The following is a 12,736-nucleotide window of genomic DNA, read 5'->3' as shown; positions in this document are numbered from 1 at the left end:
CCTTGATAGTACAATATTACAAAAAGATCTGGATAAGATGTCAGAATGGGCAGATCCTTGGCAAATGAGATTTATTGTTGATAAATGTAAAGTAATGCACCTAGGACGGAGTAATCCTATAGCTGCGTATACATTAAATGGAAGTAAACTTGGGACTACAGAACAGGAGAAGGACTTGGGTATTCTCATTACAAATAAGCTGAGCAGCAGCACTCAATGTCAGGCAGCAGCTGCAAAAGCAAACAAGATTCTAGGGTGTATAAAAAGAGAGATTAGATCCCGTGATCCCAACGTATTGTTACCCCTCTATAAATCACTTGTAAGGCCACATCTGGAATATGGGATCCAGTTTTGGGCTCCACATTTTAAAAAGGACATAAGAAGTTAGAATCAGTTCAAAGGCAGGCAACTAGACTACTACAAGGGATGGAAGGTCTCCCATATGATGACAGGTTGAAAAAGTTAGATATGTTTAGCTTAGAAAAAAGACGTCTCAGAGGAGATCTCATTTATATGTATAAATACATGTGTGGTCAATATAAAGGACTGGCACATGACTTATTTCTTCCAAAGACAATACTAAGGACCAGGGGACACTCACTGCGAGTGGAAGAAAAGCGATTCCGACAGCTAAATAGGAAAGGGTTTTTTACAGTTAGAGCAGTCAGACTGTGGAATGCCCTACCACAAGAGGTAGTAATGGCAGATACTATAACAGCTTTTAAAAAAGGGCTGGATGATTTCCTCAGTACACAAAACATTGTTGGTTATAAGTGACTTGGTGACCAGGTGTAGAACTGGTGGAGGAAGGTTGAACTAGATGGACCTAGGTCTTTTTTCAACCTTAGTAACTATGTAACTATGACCTATCCTAAGGAAATGCCATCAATGTTAAAGTAGTAGACAACCTCTTTGATAAAGTATTGTGCCATCTGAAAAGTTAAGGGAGCATTAAAGGGGTTATCCAAGTTTGTGATGAGTCTGCAATCACTCTATGTGTCACTCTATATGTCTCTTTATGTGTCTCTCAATGAACTTGCAGACTTCTGAATTCTTAAAATGTGCACACTGCATGCTATCAGGATTCTTTGGTACTGGCAGTGAGAGTAGAAAGTCACAAAAACACAAGTATGCAATCTACATACATATGGTTATGTGCTGACTAGATATGGATGGCCTCACTCGCTGAAAATGAATTGACCGAGGCTGAACATGTACCGTGTTTTTCCAAAAATAAGACACTGTGTTATACTTTTTTTGCCCCCCCAAAAAAGCACTAGGGCTTATTTTTCGAGGTCTTATTCTTGGAGAAACATGGTTGGGGGTAAGTTTACACCCAAAAAAGCAGACCCCCCCACTTCCCAGGAGACTCATACTTACCAGACCCGGACGTCTGCGTGGCTCCCACGTCCTCCCTGTGATCTCCGGTGGGTGCAGCACGCCATCTTTCCCTGCTTCTGGCTGACACACACACACACACACACTCACACACACACACACATCAGATCACAGACAGACAGGCTCACTTACTCATTCATCACATTCAGCGTTACAGAATGATTCTGGCTGCAGGGAGTGATGGAAGGAAGTAACGTGTCCACAGGTCCTGTAAGTTAACATTGTGGGAGGTCCTTGCGCTACACTGCACAGCCTCTCAGTATTCTGCCAGCGAGAAGAAATCGGTGTCGCTGGATGTGGTGAGTGTGTGTGCGATCTGATTGTGTGTGTGATCCGATGTTAGTGTGTGCAATCCAACGTTTGTGTGTGTGATCTGATTGTGTGTGCGATCCGATGTTTGTCTGTGAGATCGGATGTGTGTGTGAGATCAGATTTGTGTGTGTGTGTGATATCTGCAGGTCCTCCCCTTTGACATCTGGTGAGAGTGATTGCGGGGTGCCTGCTTTCTATAATGAAGTGTTCTGCAGTGTTCTTTAACTTTGTTAGCTGCACGGACACATCATTATTGAACCGCGACTAGGGCTTATTTTCGGGGTAGGGCTTATATTTAAGCCTTGCTCCGAAAATGCTGAAAATCCCTGCTAGGGCTTATTTTTGGAAAAACACGGTAAAATCAGAATGTGGCCAGAAATATACAAATCAGCTGTGCTCAAATGATCACTTACTCTCGCCAGTGGAACTGGAGAATCCTAAAAGTGTGCAGAACAAGCATTGTGAGAATTCAGAAGCCTGCAGTCACAGAATGATTGCAGACATTCATCTCAAATCTGGACAAGCGCTTTCATTATAAAAATTAAGCCCTGTAGCCCAAGCCTAACAATGTGTAATATACTCATTGTCAGGATTCAGCTCTGCTTTCTGGTTCCAGCAGTCATCACATCGCCACTCCACTCGATTTTCATACTTACATGTGACAATTACCGTAGCTTTTCTTCCCATGTTTCTCATTTAACATTGAGATAATTTCTATTAGCAGCTCGTCATCACATGACTAAAGTGGGGTTTACACGCTACGATATCGTTAATGAGTTTTCGTCAGGGTCACGTTGTTTGTGACGCACATCTGGCTTCATTAACGAGATCACAGCGTTTGACACTTCTGAGCGACCTTAAACGATCGCAAAAGCAGTCAAAATCGTTTGCCGCGGAGAGGTCGTCCTGAAACAAAAATCGTTTTCTGTTTATTAGCGATGTTGTTCCTCATTCCTGCGGCAGCACACATCGCTGTATGTGAGACTGCAGGAGCGATGAACATCTCCTTACCTGCCTCCTTTGGCAATGCGGAAGGAAGGAGGTGGGCGGGAAGTTACGTCCCGCTCATCTCCGCCCCTCTGCTTCTATTGGATGCCTGCCGTCTGACGTCGCTATGACGCCGAACGAACCGCCCCCTTAGAAAGGAGGCGCTTCGCTGGACAGAGCGACGTTGCAGAGCAGGTATGTGCGTGTGACACTGCCGTAGCGATAATGTTCGCTATGGCAGCGATCACACAATATCGCACGTATGACGGGGTGGGTGCTATCGCGCTCAACATTGCTAGCCGATGCTAGTGTTGTCACAGTGTGTAAACTCCACTTAAGTGTGCAAATCACATATGAATGACTGGTCACATGACGACCACCCAAACCGATTGGTCTTGCCCCGGGTGCTGGAAAGTCTAGATACACTTCTGTCTTTAATAATTGCAAATGTTAGCAATATATAATCATTTTATGTAATGGGAAAATGTTTTAAGAGCATAATAAATATTAGTGAAACACCTGTAATTCTGTTTGTCCCAAACCATGTGTGTTGCAGTGTGACACTCTATCATTTAGATATCTTTGCTTTTCTTCCTGTCTGTTGACGAGTTCTTGATCCCACGCTTCCTTTGCCTTAGCCAGCATTAAACTCTATAAAAGAAAAACACAAAATATATTGTATTGATTAAAAGATTTAGATTAGTAAGACATCTACACACAAGCTAAAGGCCACAAAGCTTCAAGGTAGAAATTGACTGTTGCTGATTTCCCAAGCAATGGAAACCAGTCCTTTGGATTTTTCACAATCTGGCTATTTGTTAGACTGGCCTTGGTTTGGTGGTAGTCTACAAAACAATAACTAACAAAATGCATAGTGGAGCAAAAGGGTGATATTAGACAATGTCCAGAAAAGTAAAATATTGCTAAATATGCTTAAATAAAGAAGATGGATATGGACTCTGTCCACATTACATTTATCTGGTCTAAATGAAAATATTAGTTTTGTTCCATTCTTATGATCCTGTTTTTCTGGGTCGTGTGTTCTTTTATGGGTTTTATTATTTTTAACCTTGGTTTTCTATGTTGCTATTAGAGTTGAGCGCGGTTCTAGGTTCGTGGTTCTCCAGTTCGCGGCTCGAGTGATTTTGGGGGCTGTTCTAGATCGAACTAGAACTCGAGCTTTTTTGCAAAAGCTCGATAGTTCTAGATACGTTCGAGAACGGTTCTAGCAGCAAAAAAACAGCTAATTCCTAGCTGGCTTTCCACTGTAATAGTGTAAGTCACTCTGTGACTCACACTATTATGAAATTTCAGTGTATAGTGTGCGGGAACAGCGCCTTCAGATCACTGCTGTATGGATAATGGCGATCGCCATTTTTTTTTTTTTCTTTGTCTTCCTTCCCTAAGCGCGCGCGTGTAGTGTGGAGGGCCAGCATGTCAGCCAATCCCAGACACACACACAGCTAAGTGGACTTTTAGCCAGAGAAGCAACGGCATGTGTGATAGGATGTCCATGTCACATGTCCCTGCATTATAAAACCGGACATTTTCCTCCAGCACGCCATTATCTGCCTTCTGCATCCTTGGTGTCAGACATCACTGGCGCAGCTCCGTCCTGAGTCCTATCGCCGATACTGCTGTATGCGCTACATACACAGCGCTGGACAGCTTAGGGAGAGCACTTTCTATCAGTCCTTTTAAGGGCTCGTACCGGCAGGGTCAGAGCCATAGGTGACAGGTCCTGAAAACAGAGTTTAACAGCTACACAAGATGACAGCGTCTGTGTAGCTAAGGTCAGGGATTTCCTTGCTGCATTTCCCCATTAGGAGAGAATAGAAAGGCAGGCTTCCATTCCTCTACCCAGAGCCCCCCAACCCTGGCACTGTACCCTCCTGTCCTCTGCACACTCCAACTCATTATAACTAAGCCATTATACTAGCAAACACTGAGTGAACCTAGTGGCATCCTAAACGTGGCTATTGGACTTCTGTATAGTCCCAGTAGTGCACAGATATTTGCAGAACTTCTGCCTGCATTGCACACTCAAACTCATTATAACTAAGCCATTATACTAGCAAACACTCAGTGAACCTAGGGGCATCCTAAACGTGGCTATTGGACTTCTGTATAGTCCCAGTAGTGCACAGATATTTGCAGCACCTCTGCCTGCATTGCACACTCAAACTCATTGTTACTAAGCCATTATACTAGCAAACACTGAGTGAACTTAGTGGCATCCTAAACGTGGCTGTTGGCCTTCTGTATTGTCCCACTAGTGCAAAGATATTTGCAGCACGTCTGCCTGCATTGCACACTCAAACTCATTATAACTAAGCCATTATACTAGCAAACACTCAGTGAACCTAGTGGCATCCTAAACGTGGCTATTGGCCTTCTGTATTGTACCACTAGTGCAAAGATATTTGCAGCACGTCTGCCTGCATTGCACACTCAAACTCATTGTTACTAAGCCATTATACTAGCAAACACTCAGTGAACCTAGTGGCATCCTAAACGTGGCTATTGGACTTCTGTATAGTCCCAGTAGTGCACAGATATTTGCAGCACCTCTGCCTGCATTGCACACTCAAACTCATTGTTACTAAGCCATTATACTAGCAAACACTGAGTGAACTTAGTGGCATCCTAAACGTGGCTGTTGGCCTTCTGTATTGTCCCACTAGTGCAAAGATATTTGCAGCACGTCTGCCTCCATTGCACACTCAAACTCATTGTTACTAAGCCATTATACTAGCAAACACTCAGTGAACCTAGTGGCATCCTAAACGTGGCTGTTGGACTTCTGTATTGTCCCACTAGTGCAAAGATATTTGCAGCACGTCTGCCTGCATTGCACACTCAAACTCATTGTTACTAAGCCATTATACTAGCAAACACTGAGTGAACATAGTGGCATCCTAAACGTGGCTGTTGGACTTCTGTATAGTCCCAGTAGTGCACAGATATTTGCAGCTTGTCTGCCTGCATTGCACACTCAAACTCATTATAACTAAGCCATTATACTAGCAAACACTGAGTGTACCTAGTGTCATCCTAAACGTGGCTATTGGACTTCTGTATAGTCCCAGTAGTGCACAGATATTTGCAGCATGTCTGCCTGCATTGCACACTCAAACTCATTGTTACTAAGCCATTATACTAGCAAACACTCAGCGAACCTAGTGGCATCCTAAACGTGGCTATTGGACTTCTGTATAGTCCCAGTAGTGCACAGATATTTGCAGCACGTCTGCCTGCATTGCACACTCAAACTCATTGTTACTAAGACATTATACTAGCAAACACTCAGTGAACCTAGTGGCATCCTAAACGTGGCTGTTGGACTTCATTAGTGTCCCACTGGTGCCAAGCTATTTCCAGCACCTCTGCATTACACCCTCCTGCACACTTTTACTAAGCTATTATACTAGCAAACAGAGCTGAAACTTAGTGGCCTCCAAAAAGGGGCTGTTGTACTCCATTATTGTGCCACTTGTGCCAAGCAATCTCAACCACCTCTGCATTCTACCCTCATGCACATTTTGCTACGCTAATTTTATAGCAAACTCAGGGAATTCCTTGCTGCATTTGATCATTAGGAGGGATAGAAAGTGAGGCTTCCTTTACTGTCCTGGTACCCACAGAACATGGCCACTGTACCCACCTGTCCACTTTTGCCACGCTATTTAATTAAGAGCTGATTTTTTTTCTGCCATCCTAAAATTGTCTGTAATATTAAGTTAGTGTTCCTTTGCTGCCAAGCAAGGTACAACACATGTGCTTTTTACACTCCTTTCCATTTCTAGAACGCAATTATTAACTGCAGATAGTCCAGCCAATCTGTGACGAAGGTGCAGGCGTGGATATAATGTAGCCTGCATCCAATGGTGGTTCTCTCGATGTCTGACAGCTTAACAATACCATCTGTTTCCACTTCCAAAACAAGTTATGACCTGCCAATCACACTCCCTGTTACGGGTATAGGGGTGGAAGTTCAGTTTGAAAAACCATGTGTGACTGCTGTCCCCACAGTCACAGAAGATGAAGAGCACGCAGATGCACTTGATGGGGCAGGCGGTGGTTGCACAGGCACGCTAGGCCGCATTGTAGCACAGTGAAATTCACATTGCGACTTATGCTTCATTTTAAGTCGTGTACAGGGTGGGCTCCCCAGTATGCAGCAAAACCAGGCAACAGGAAAAGGACTCTAGGCAGTTGGGTTGATAAATGATTGTTTAACTTTACCAAAACAAACAATAAGAACCATGCATACAATTGAAATAATTGAACAATCTATTCTGTTGCCTACTACCTGCTAATCCCTCTGCGTAGCAGTAATTGAGTGTTTGTGCGTGCGTGTGTGTGTGTGTGTGTGTGTGTGTGTGTGTGTGTGTGCGAACACGACTTACCAGTGGTGCATCACAAGAGCTTCCAAGTTATCTACCTAAACATAGACAAAACACATTACCCCCCCTGAATACCCTTGTTAGCTGAAGCCTCACAGATAAGGCAGATGATAACAGTGTCAATGCAAACCACACAGCTCTGCAACACAGTCATGGAAATCTTGAAAAGCAACAGTCAATGCAAACATGTGTTGCTGTCCCTCTATGATTTAAACTGTACGTGACAATTTGTCAGTGCAGAGGCAGCAAGTCTTATTGTCTATATAGTCGGCCTACCCAGAACAGATATGTGTTTTGCTAATAAAACAAAGTGTTGCGTGCCCGCATTATTGTCTGGGCACAGCCTACCGTACCCAGGTACTGTGATGTCCAGTTGCCAGAAATACAGACTTTACACTCCTCTCACGGTAAACAGTATAGACAGCACCATAAGAATGTTGGTCTGTGGCACAGGATGCTGCTCACTGACGTTACAGTGCTCATCATCAAAATACAACACAACTCCCCTCACAATTGAACGAACTGTTTCCGCGGTGGCTCCTTGCTGTAACAAACACCTTTAGCTTTTCCTTCTGTTCATAGACAGCATCTCCAAGTCCACACCCGAAGAGCAATTTTATATTGCTATAGTGACCAAAGGCAGATCCAAAAAAACAGCAGCCCCTTGTGTGTAGTCTGCAACAATGCATGCAATGAACGGCAAATAAGCATATTGCGTTGACAGTTGCTAAAGCTGAGCAATACACCTTCACGCTGTCAATTCATATCCATGTGATACTTCATGGAGGAACTACTCAAAGGTGTGAGTTTTTGCCTTCTACTTACAGATTGTTGACAAATCTTACAGATTCCATGACTTGGGTGATCCTTTGCGATGTCCAAAAATTCACAGGCTAGGCAAGGCTTACAGCCCATGCGACCTGCATAGCCAACACGACTACTGCTCAGAGGCAAAGTTGTGGCCCATGATTCAGTTGTTGACGTGCTTCCAGTACTTTGTCTCTGGCCAGGAAGACGCAACGTAACCTCGTCGTCAGTAGCATCCTCCTCCACCTCCTCTGCTGACCTCATCGACTGGCTGACTTTGGTTTGACAGTAAGTGTGGTCTCCAACCTCATCAATCACCCTGTGTGTTTTCATTCCCCTCGTCCTGAGTCCTCCGAGACAACCTCTTCCTGCCCTGACCGAATAGTAAAGTTGTCGTTTTAATCAGGTATCTGTGCTCCTCATCATATTCCCCATTGTCTCCACCAGGAGGATTTACTTTGTGGAAATGATGGTGTAGATTAGGCTCAGCACCTTCTTCATCGGGGCCTGGATCCCACTCATAAAGCTTCTGGTTATCTGCGCAGATCATTTACCCTGTCTCATGGAACTCGCTACCTCAACACGTCAGATTATCTGCTACACCCGCAAGCTTCAAACTGAATCAGAAAACTCATCTGTTCAGAAATGACTATAACCTTCAATGACACCACCACCATACGTACCTGACGCTCAACCTACACCACTCCTACTGTCTCCTCCCAAAAATCCTTTAGAATGTAATCCAGCAAGGGCAGGTCCCTCGTCCCTCTGTACCAGTCTGTCTATAGTTACTTGTATATTTATTTTGTATGTAACCCCCTTCTCATGTACAGCACCATGGAATCAATGGTGCTCTATAAATCAATAATAATAAAAACAATAATAACTTCCTTGTCTGTACTCACTGCAGCTTTGGAGCAGACCTCTGATTCCCAGGCTATAGTGTGACTGAACAGCTATGCAGACTCAACCATCTCTGTTACCCCATACTCAGCAGGGCTGGTGGAAACTTGAGAGCTGTTAGGAAGCAAGTGCGATTGGGTTGACACCACAGAGGAATGGAGTATTTGGCATCTTGAACTTGAGGTGGAGGAGAGGCCAGTATATGGAGCACTTGAGATCCATTGAAGCAGCTGCTGTTTTGGCCTCATCTACATTTGTTAGCGATGGTCGTGTCCATGAAAAAAGGGATCATATCAGATTATCCATGGGAAGAAGTACACCTGTTCTTTTGGATGGTATTTGTTGTTACAAAACGGTGCCGCCTTAAACGAAAGCAGCCTGCTGCGGTTTCAGTTGCGCCCAGGCATCAGCTGCCATTTAGGCCTGTGCCTCGGGTTGTCCAGCTGGCTGCTTTCTCCTCCACGTCTAAGTGTGGAGAGGCAGCTAGTGCGCATGCGTGTGCCGATTTACCCCAGCCGCAGCCTAACTCCAGTGTTTCGCCTAGTGAGTATGCTCAGCCTGACTGTGCCATTCCTGAGGCTAAGTCTTCATTTCGGGCTACAGCGCATGCTCCCACACTTAGTGCGAAAAGCCTCTTTGCACAGGTACTTGCACTCCGTGCCGGGTCTAAGTCCTGTGTTGTGCCTAGACACCATGCTAAAGCTGATAGTCTTTTTTCAGAGACTGTATTTCATGCAACTGGCCATGGTCAGGCACTTACTGCATCAGAAACTAGGTCCGGTAATGAACTCTTTGGCCCTGCCCCTGATGTGGGGGGCCCATTTAGACCACAGGGCATCAGGTGTCCTGACGATGTGGCCAGGCCACTCCCAAATGGCTTGCAGAGGCCCGCCTCTATGACTTGTCACCTCATTATTGATGGTCAGACGATGACTGGTGAGGTGTTTGGGTCATGACAGCCATGTGGTCATCATTGAAGTTGCGGTTCCAAATAGGACGCTAGTTATGCCACTCATGACGTATCACTCTGCTTTTGTCTCCAGGAGGTGCATTGTGGTCCACCCTGGTTTGGGGCGGACCCAGGTTATAAAAGGGGCTGGAGACAACAAGGAGGTGCGCAGTCTTCTATTATGCTCCGAAAGAGCACACCTCCATGTGTTGAACCCATTGCGGCTTTAGGCCAGAGGCAGGCAGGGATAGGGCGTCGATGCAGGCCGCCACCACAGTTGGTAACGCAGAACGGTTAAGACCAGCTCCTGTCCTACAAGTCCTGCTTGTGCAGCCCAGTGGCATTAACAGGCCTGCTGCTGCTGATGCGCCTGCTGTCCACAGGTGTGGCCCCAATGCACACAGTCAGCGTACTGAATGGCCCCTGTGATGTTAACAGGGAGTTCCTGGGCTGGGTGGGCGTGTGGACCCTGTGACGCTAACAGGGCTCCCAGTCTCAAGATCCGAGTGGCGTCTAACTTGGTTCAGGCTACTATTAGTTTCATAGCCACACAGCTCTGTATCCTCCACCTAACCTTCCAGTTGCAAACCTCTCCTTTTCCATCTGGGAGCACGGTGGACATTGACTGCTGATGGGGATATATACCTTTCTCTTTCTTTTCTTATTAATTTTCGTTATATAGCGGTAACATAGTATATACCACCTTATCCAAATCTGCCAGTCCCACCGTAACAGATGGTGTTTCTTCAGCAAATGTTACTTTTGCTTAACCACCAAACCCACGGACAAAAACTTTTTTCCCCTTTCCAACACACCTGTTCCCCTTTCCACCAGCATCTGTCCTTTTTCAACTCATTTTGTATATGACCAAAAGTGTAACTCTGCAGGGACACTGTACTCAATGCCATCTCAGCACAGCAGCCAGCCCTCGGTCCCTCAGATGTGGACAAGTAAAAGACCATTTCCTCCTATCCATGAAAAAGCATTGAGATTCACTCTGTGCAGCACTGGTGTTTAGTGGAAAAGCAGATCTAAGATTGCGTACCACCTTCTGCAGATACTCCTGTATACGTGCGTCCCTTTCTATGGCAGGAATTATTTCGCCAAATTTTGTCTTGTACCGGGGATCTAACAGTGTGGCAACCCAGTAGTTAGCATTAATTCGAATTTGTACAATCCGAGGGTCATGGTGTAGGTAGTGCAGCAAGAAGACGCTCATGTGTCTTGTGCATCCAGGAGGACCAAGTCCTTGGTGTGTTGGTGGCAGAGAGGTGAGAATCGTGCCTCCTTCCTCTGCCCTCTCCCCCCAACCTCGCACAACCGAAATGTGAGCAAGCTCTCACTCATCTGCTGAGTCTTCCATGCCCATCGCAAGTTCGTCCTCAATTTCTTCATGGCTCCTGCACCTTCCTCAACAATTTTTGCTGATACTATGCGCCCTTGTTAATCCCTATTTCCCACCATAACTGCTGCCTAGGTGCCGCTCACCGTATGGACCTTGTAGATCTTATTATCCCTTCTGCATATGACTCCTCCGGTACTTCCTCACCTTCCTCTTGGACCAATACCTGACTCCGAATAATGCTTACAGTGTGCTTCATCATGTAGATGACCAGAATTGTCACGCTGAGAATGGCATCGCCATTGCTAAACATCTTCATCGACATTTGTAAACTGTGTAGAAGGGTGCATAGGTCCTTGATCTGACACCACTCCAGCAGCGTGATCTGCACCACCTCTGGATCAAGTTAGCCCAGGGTATACGTCATACCGTATTTCAGCAGGGCTCTGCGGTGCTGCCACACACGCTGCAACATGTGCAGATTCCAATTCCTGCATGTCGGAACATCGCATTTCCGGTGCTTAACCGCCAGACCCTAAGACTTCCGGAGCGATGAAAGTTGTTGAGCTGCTGGGTGCGAAGGATGAAAGTGAGCACATAGCAGCGTGCCCGCTGCACAAGGCCATGTAGGCCGGGATGGTATTTTAAAAATTGCTGGAGAATCAGATTCAACACGTGAGCCATACAAGGCCCGTGTGTCACATTGCCCTGACGAAGGGCCGCAGACAGGTTTGCATCATTACCGCACACGGCTGTTAAGTCACCAACGTAGTCCACTCAATCAATTTGTACTCTGGTCCCAATGGGAAGACACCACACCCTTTTTTAGGCCCCTCCTGTCTGCAGACCACTGCCAGACAAAGCTATGAACCTCTTGTTACTGTTACCCCCAGTTCAGTTTTATGAGTTTGTGTGCTTGTTACCTGACTACGTTTCCTGCTTGCTGTTTATGTACCTCGTTGGCCGATCCGCATTTCACCTCTGCTTGTTTTCTGATTAAGTCCTGGCCATCCCATTCTGTTCCTCTTCCTCAATTAATGTTTTTGACCCTGCATGACTACTATTCTCTGGAACTGCAGCCTTCCACAGGTATTGATCAACTTGGGCCCTGTGTAATTCCAAATCACTGTATAGGGGTTAAAGGGTTTCAGGGTTCTGGGTGTCCAGCTTGGTGAGTGGCTTGCCTCTAGCCTATCCTTTACAGCCCATCTGAGTGTGTCGATCCAGGCAGGCGTTACACCGTGCCCTGGTCAGAAGGCCATGTAGGCCGGGATAGTGTTTTAAAAATTGCTGGACAACCAGGTTCAACACGTGAGCCATACAAGGCACGTGTTCCACATTGCCCTGAAGAAGGGTCTCAGACTGGTTTGCATCATTATCGCACCCGACCTTCCCTGGCTGCTGATTGAGTGGAGACAACCATTGATGAAACTCGGTCTCACTCTCCAGAGCTAACCGTCCACAATTCCTCAGCGGTGTCTCACATTTCCCCTACATTTCAAAGTAAACATTTGACCGCCTGATGGCCTTGAGCTCTGCTGCCAGCATAGTAAGGAGGTGTGTGGGATTCCTTGGGCGCAGTTACAAGGAAGGGTGGACTGACCACACAGGGTTTGGGCCGAGGTGGAGGAC

The 12,736-nt window shown here is 45.9% G+C and overlaps 1 protein-coding gene across 1 annotated transcript in view; it reads right to left on the bottom strand.

Annotated features, from left to right (window-relative positions):
- TNNI1 (troponin I1, slow skeletal type) overlaps nucleotides 1-12,736 on the bottom strand; it is a 1,221,672-nt gene that overhangs the window by 970,226 nt on the left and 238,710 nt on the right. Inside the window, exon 2 of the mRNA XM_075333870.1 lies at nucleotides 3,217-3,348. Coding sequence (XP_075189985.1) covers nucleotides 3,217-3,342 — 126 coding nt within the window. The 5' untranslated portion in view covers nucleotides 3,343-3,348. The remainder of the gene's footprint in view (nucleotides 1-3,216; nucleotides 3,349-12,736) is intronic.

Source organism: Anomaloglossus baeobatrachus, chromosome 2 (assembly GCF_048569485.1).
Source record: "Anomaloglossus baeobatrachus isolate aAnoBae1 chromosome 2, aAnoBae1.hap1, whole genome shotgun sequence".
Lineage (NCBI taxonomy): Eukaryota > Metazoa > Chordata > Amphibia > Anura > Aromobatidae > Anomaloglossus > Anomaloglossus baeobatrachus.
The sequence above is the reverse complement of the archived record's forward strand: the minus strand, read 5'-3'. Positions and strand labels throughout refer to the sequence as shown.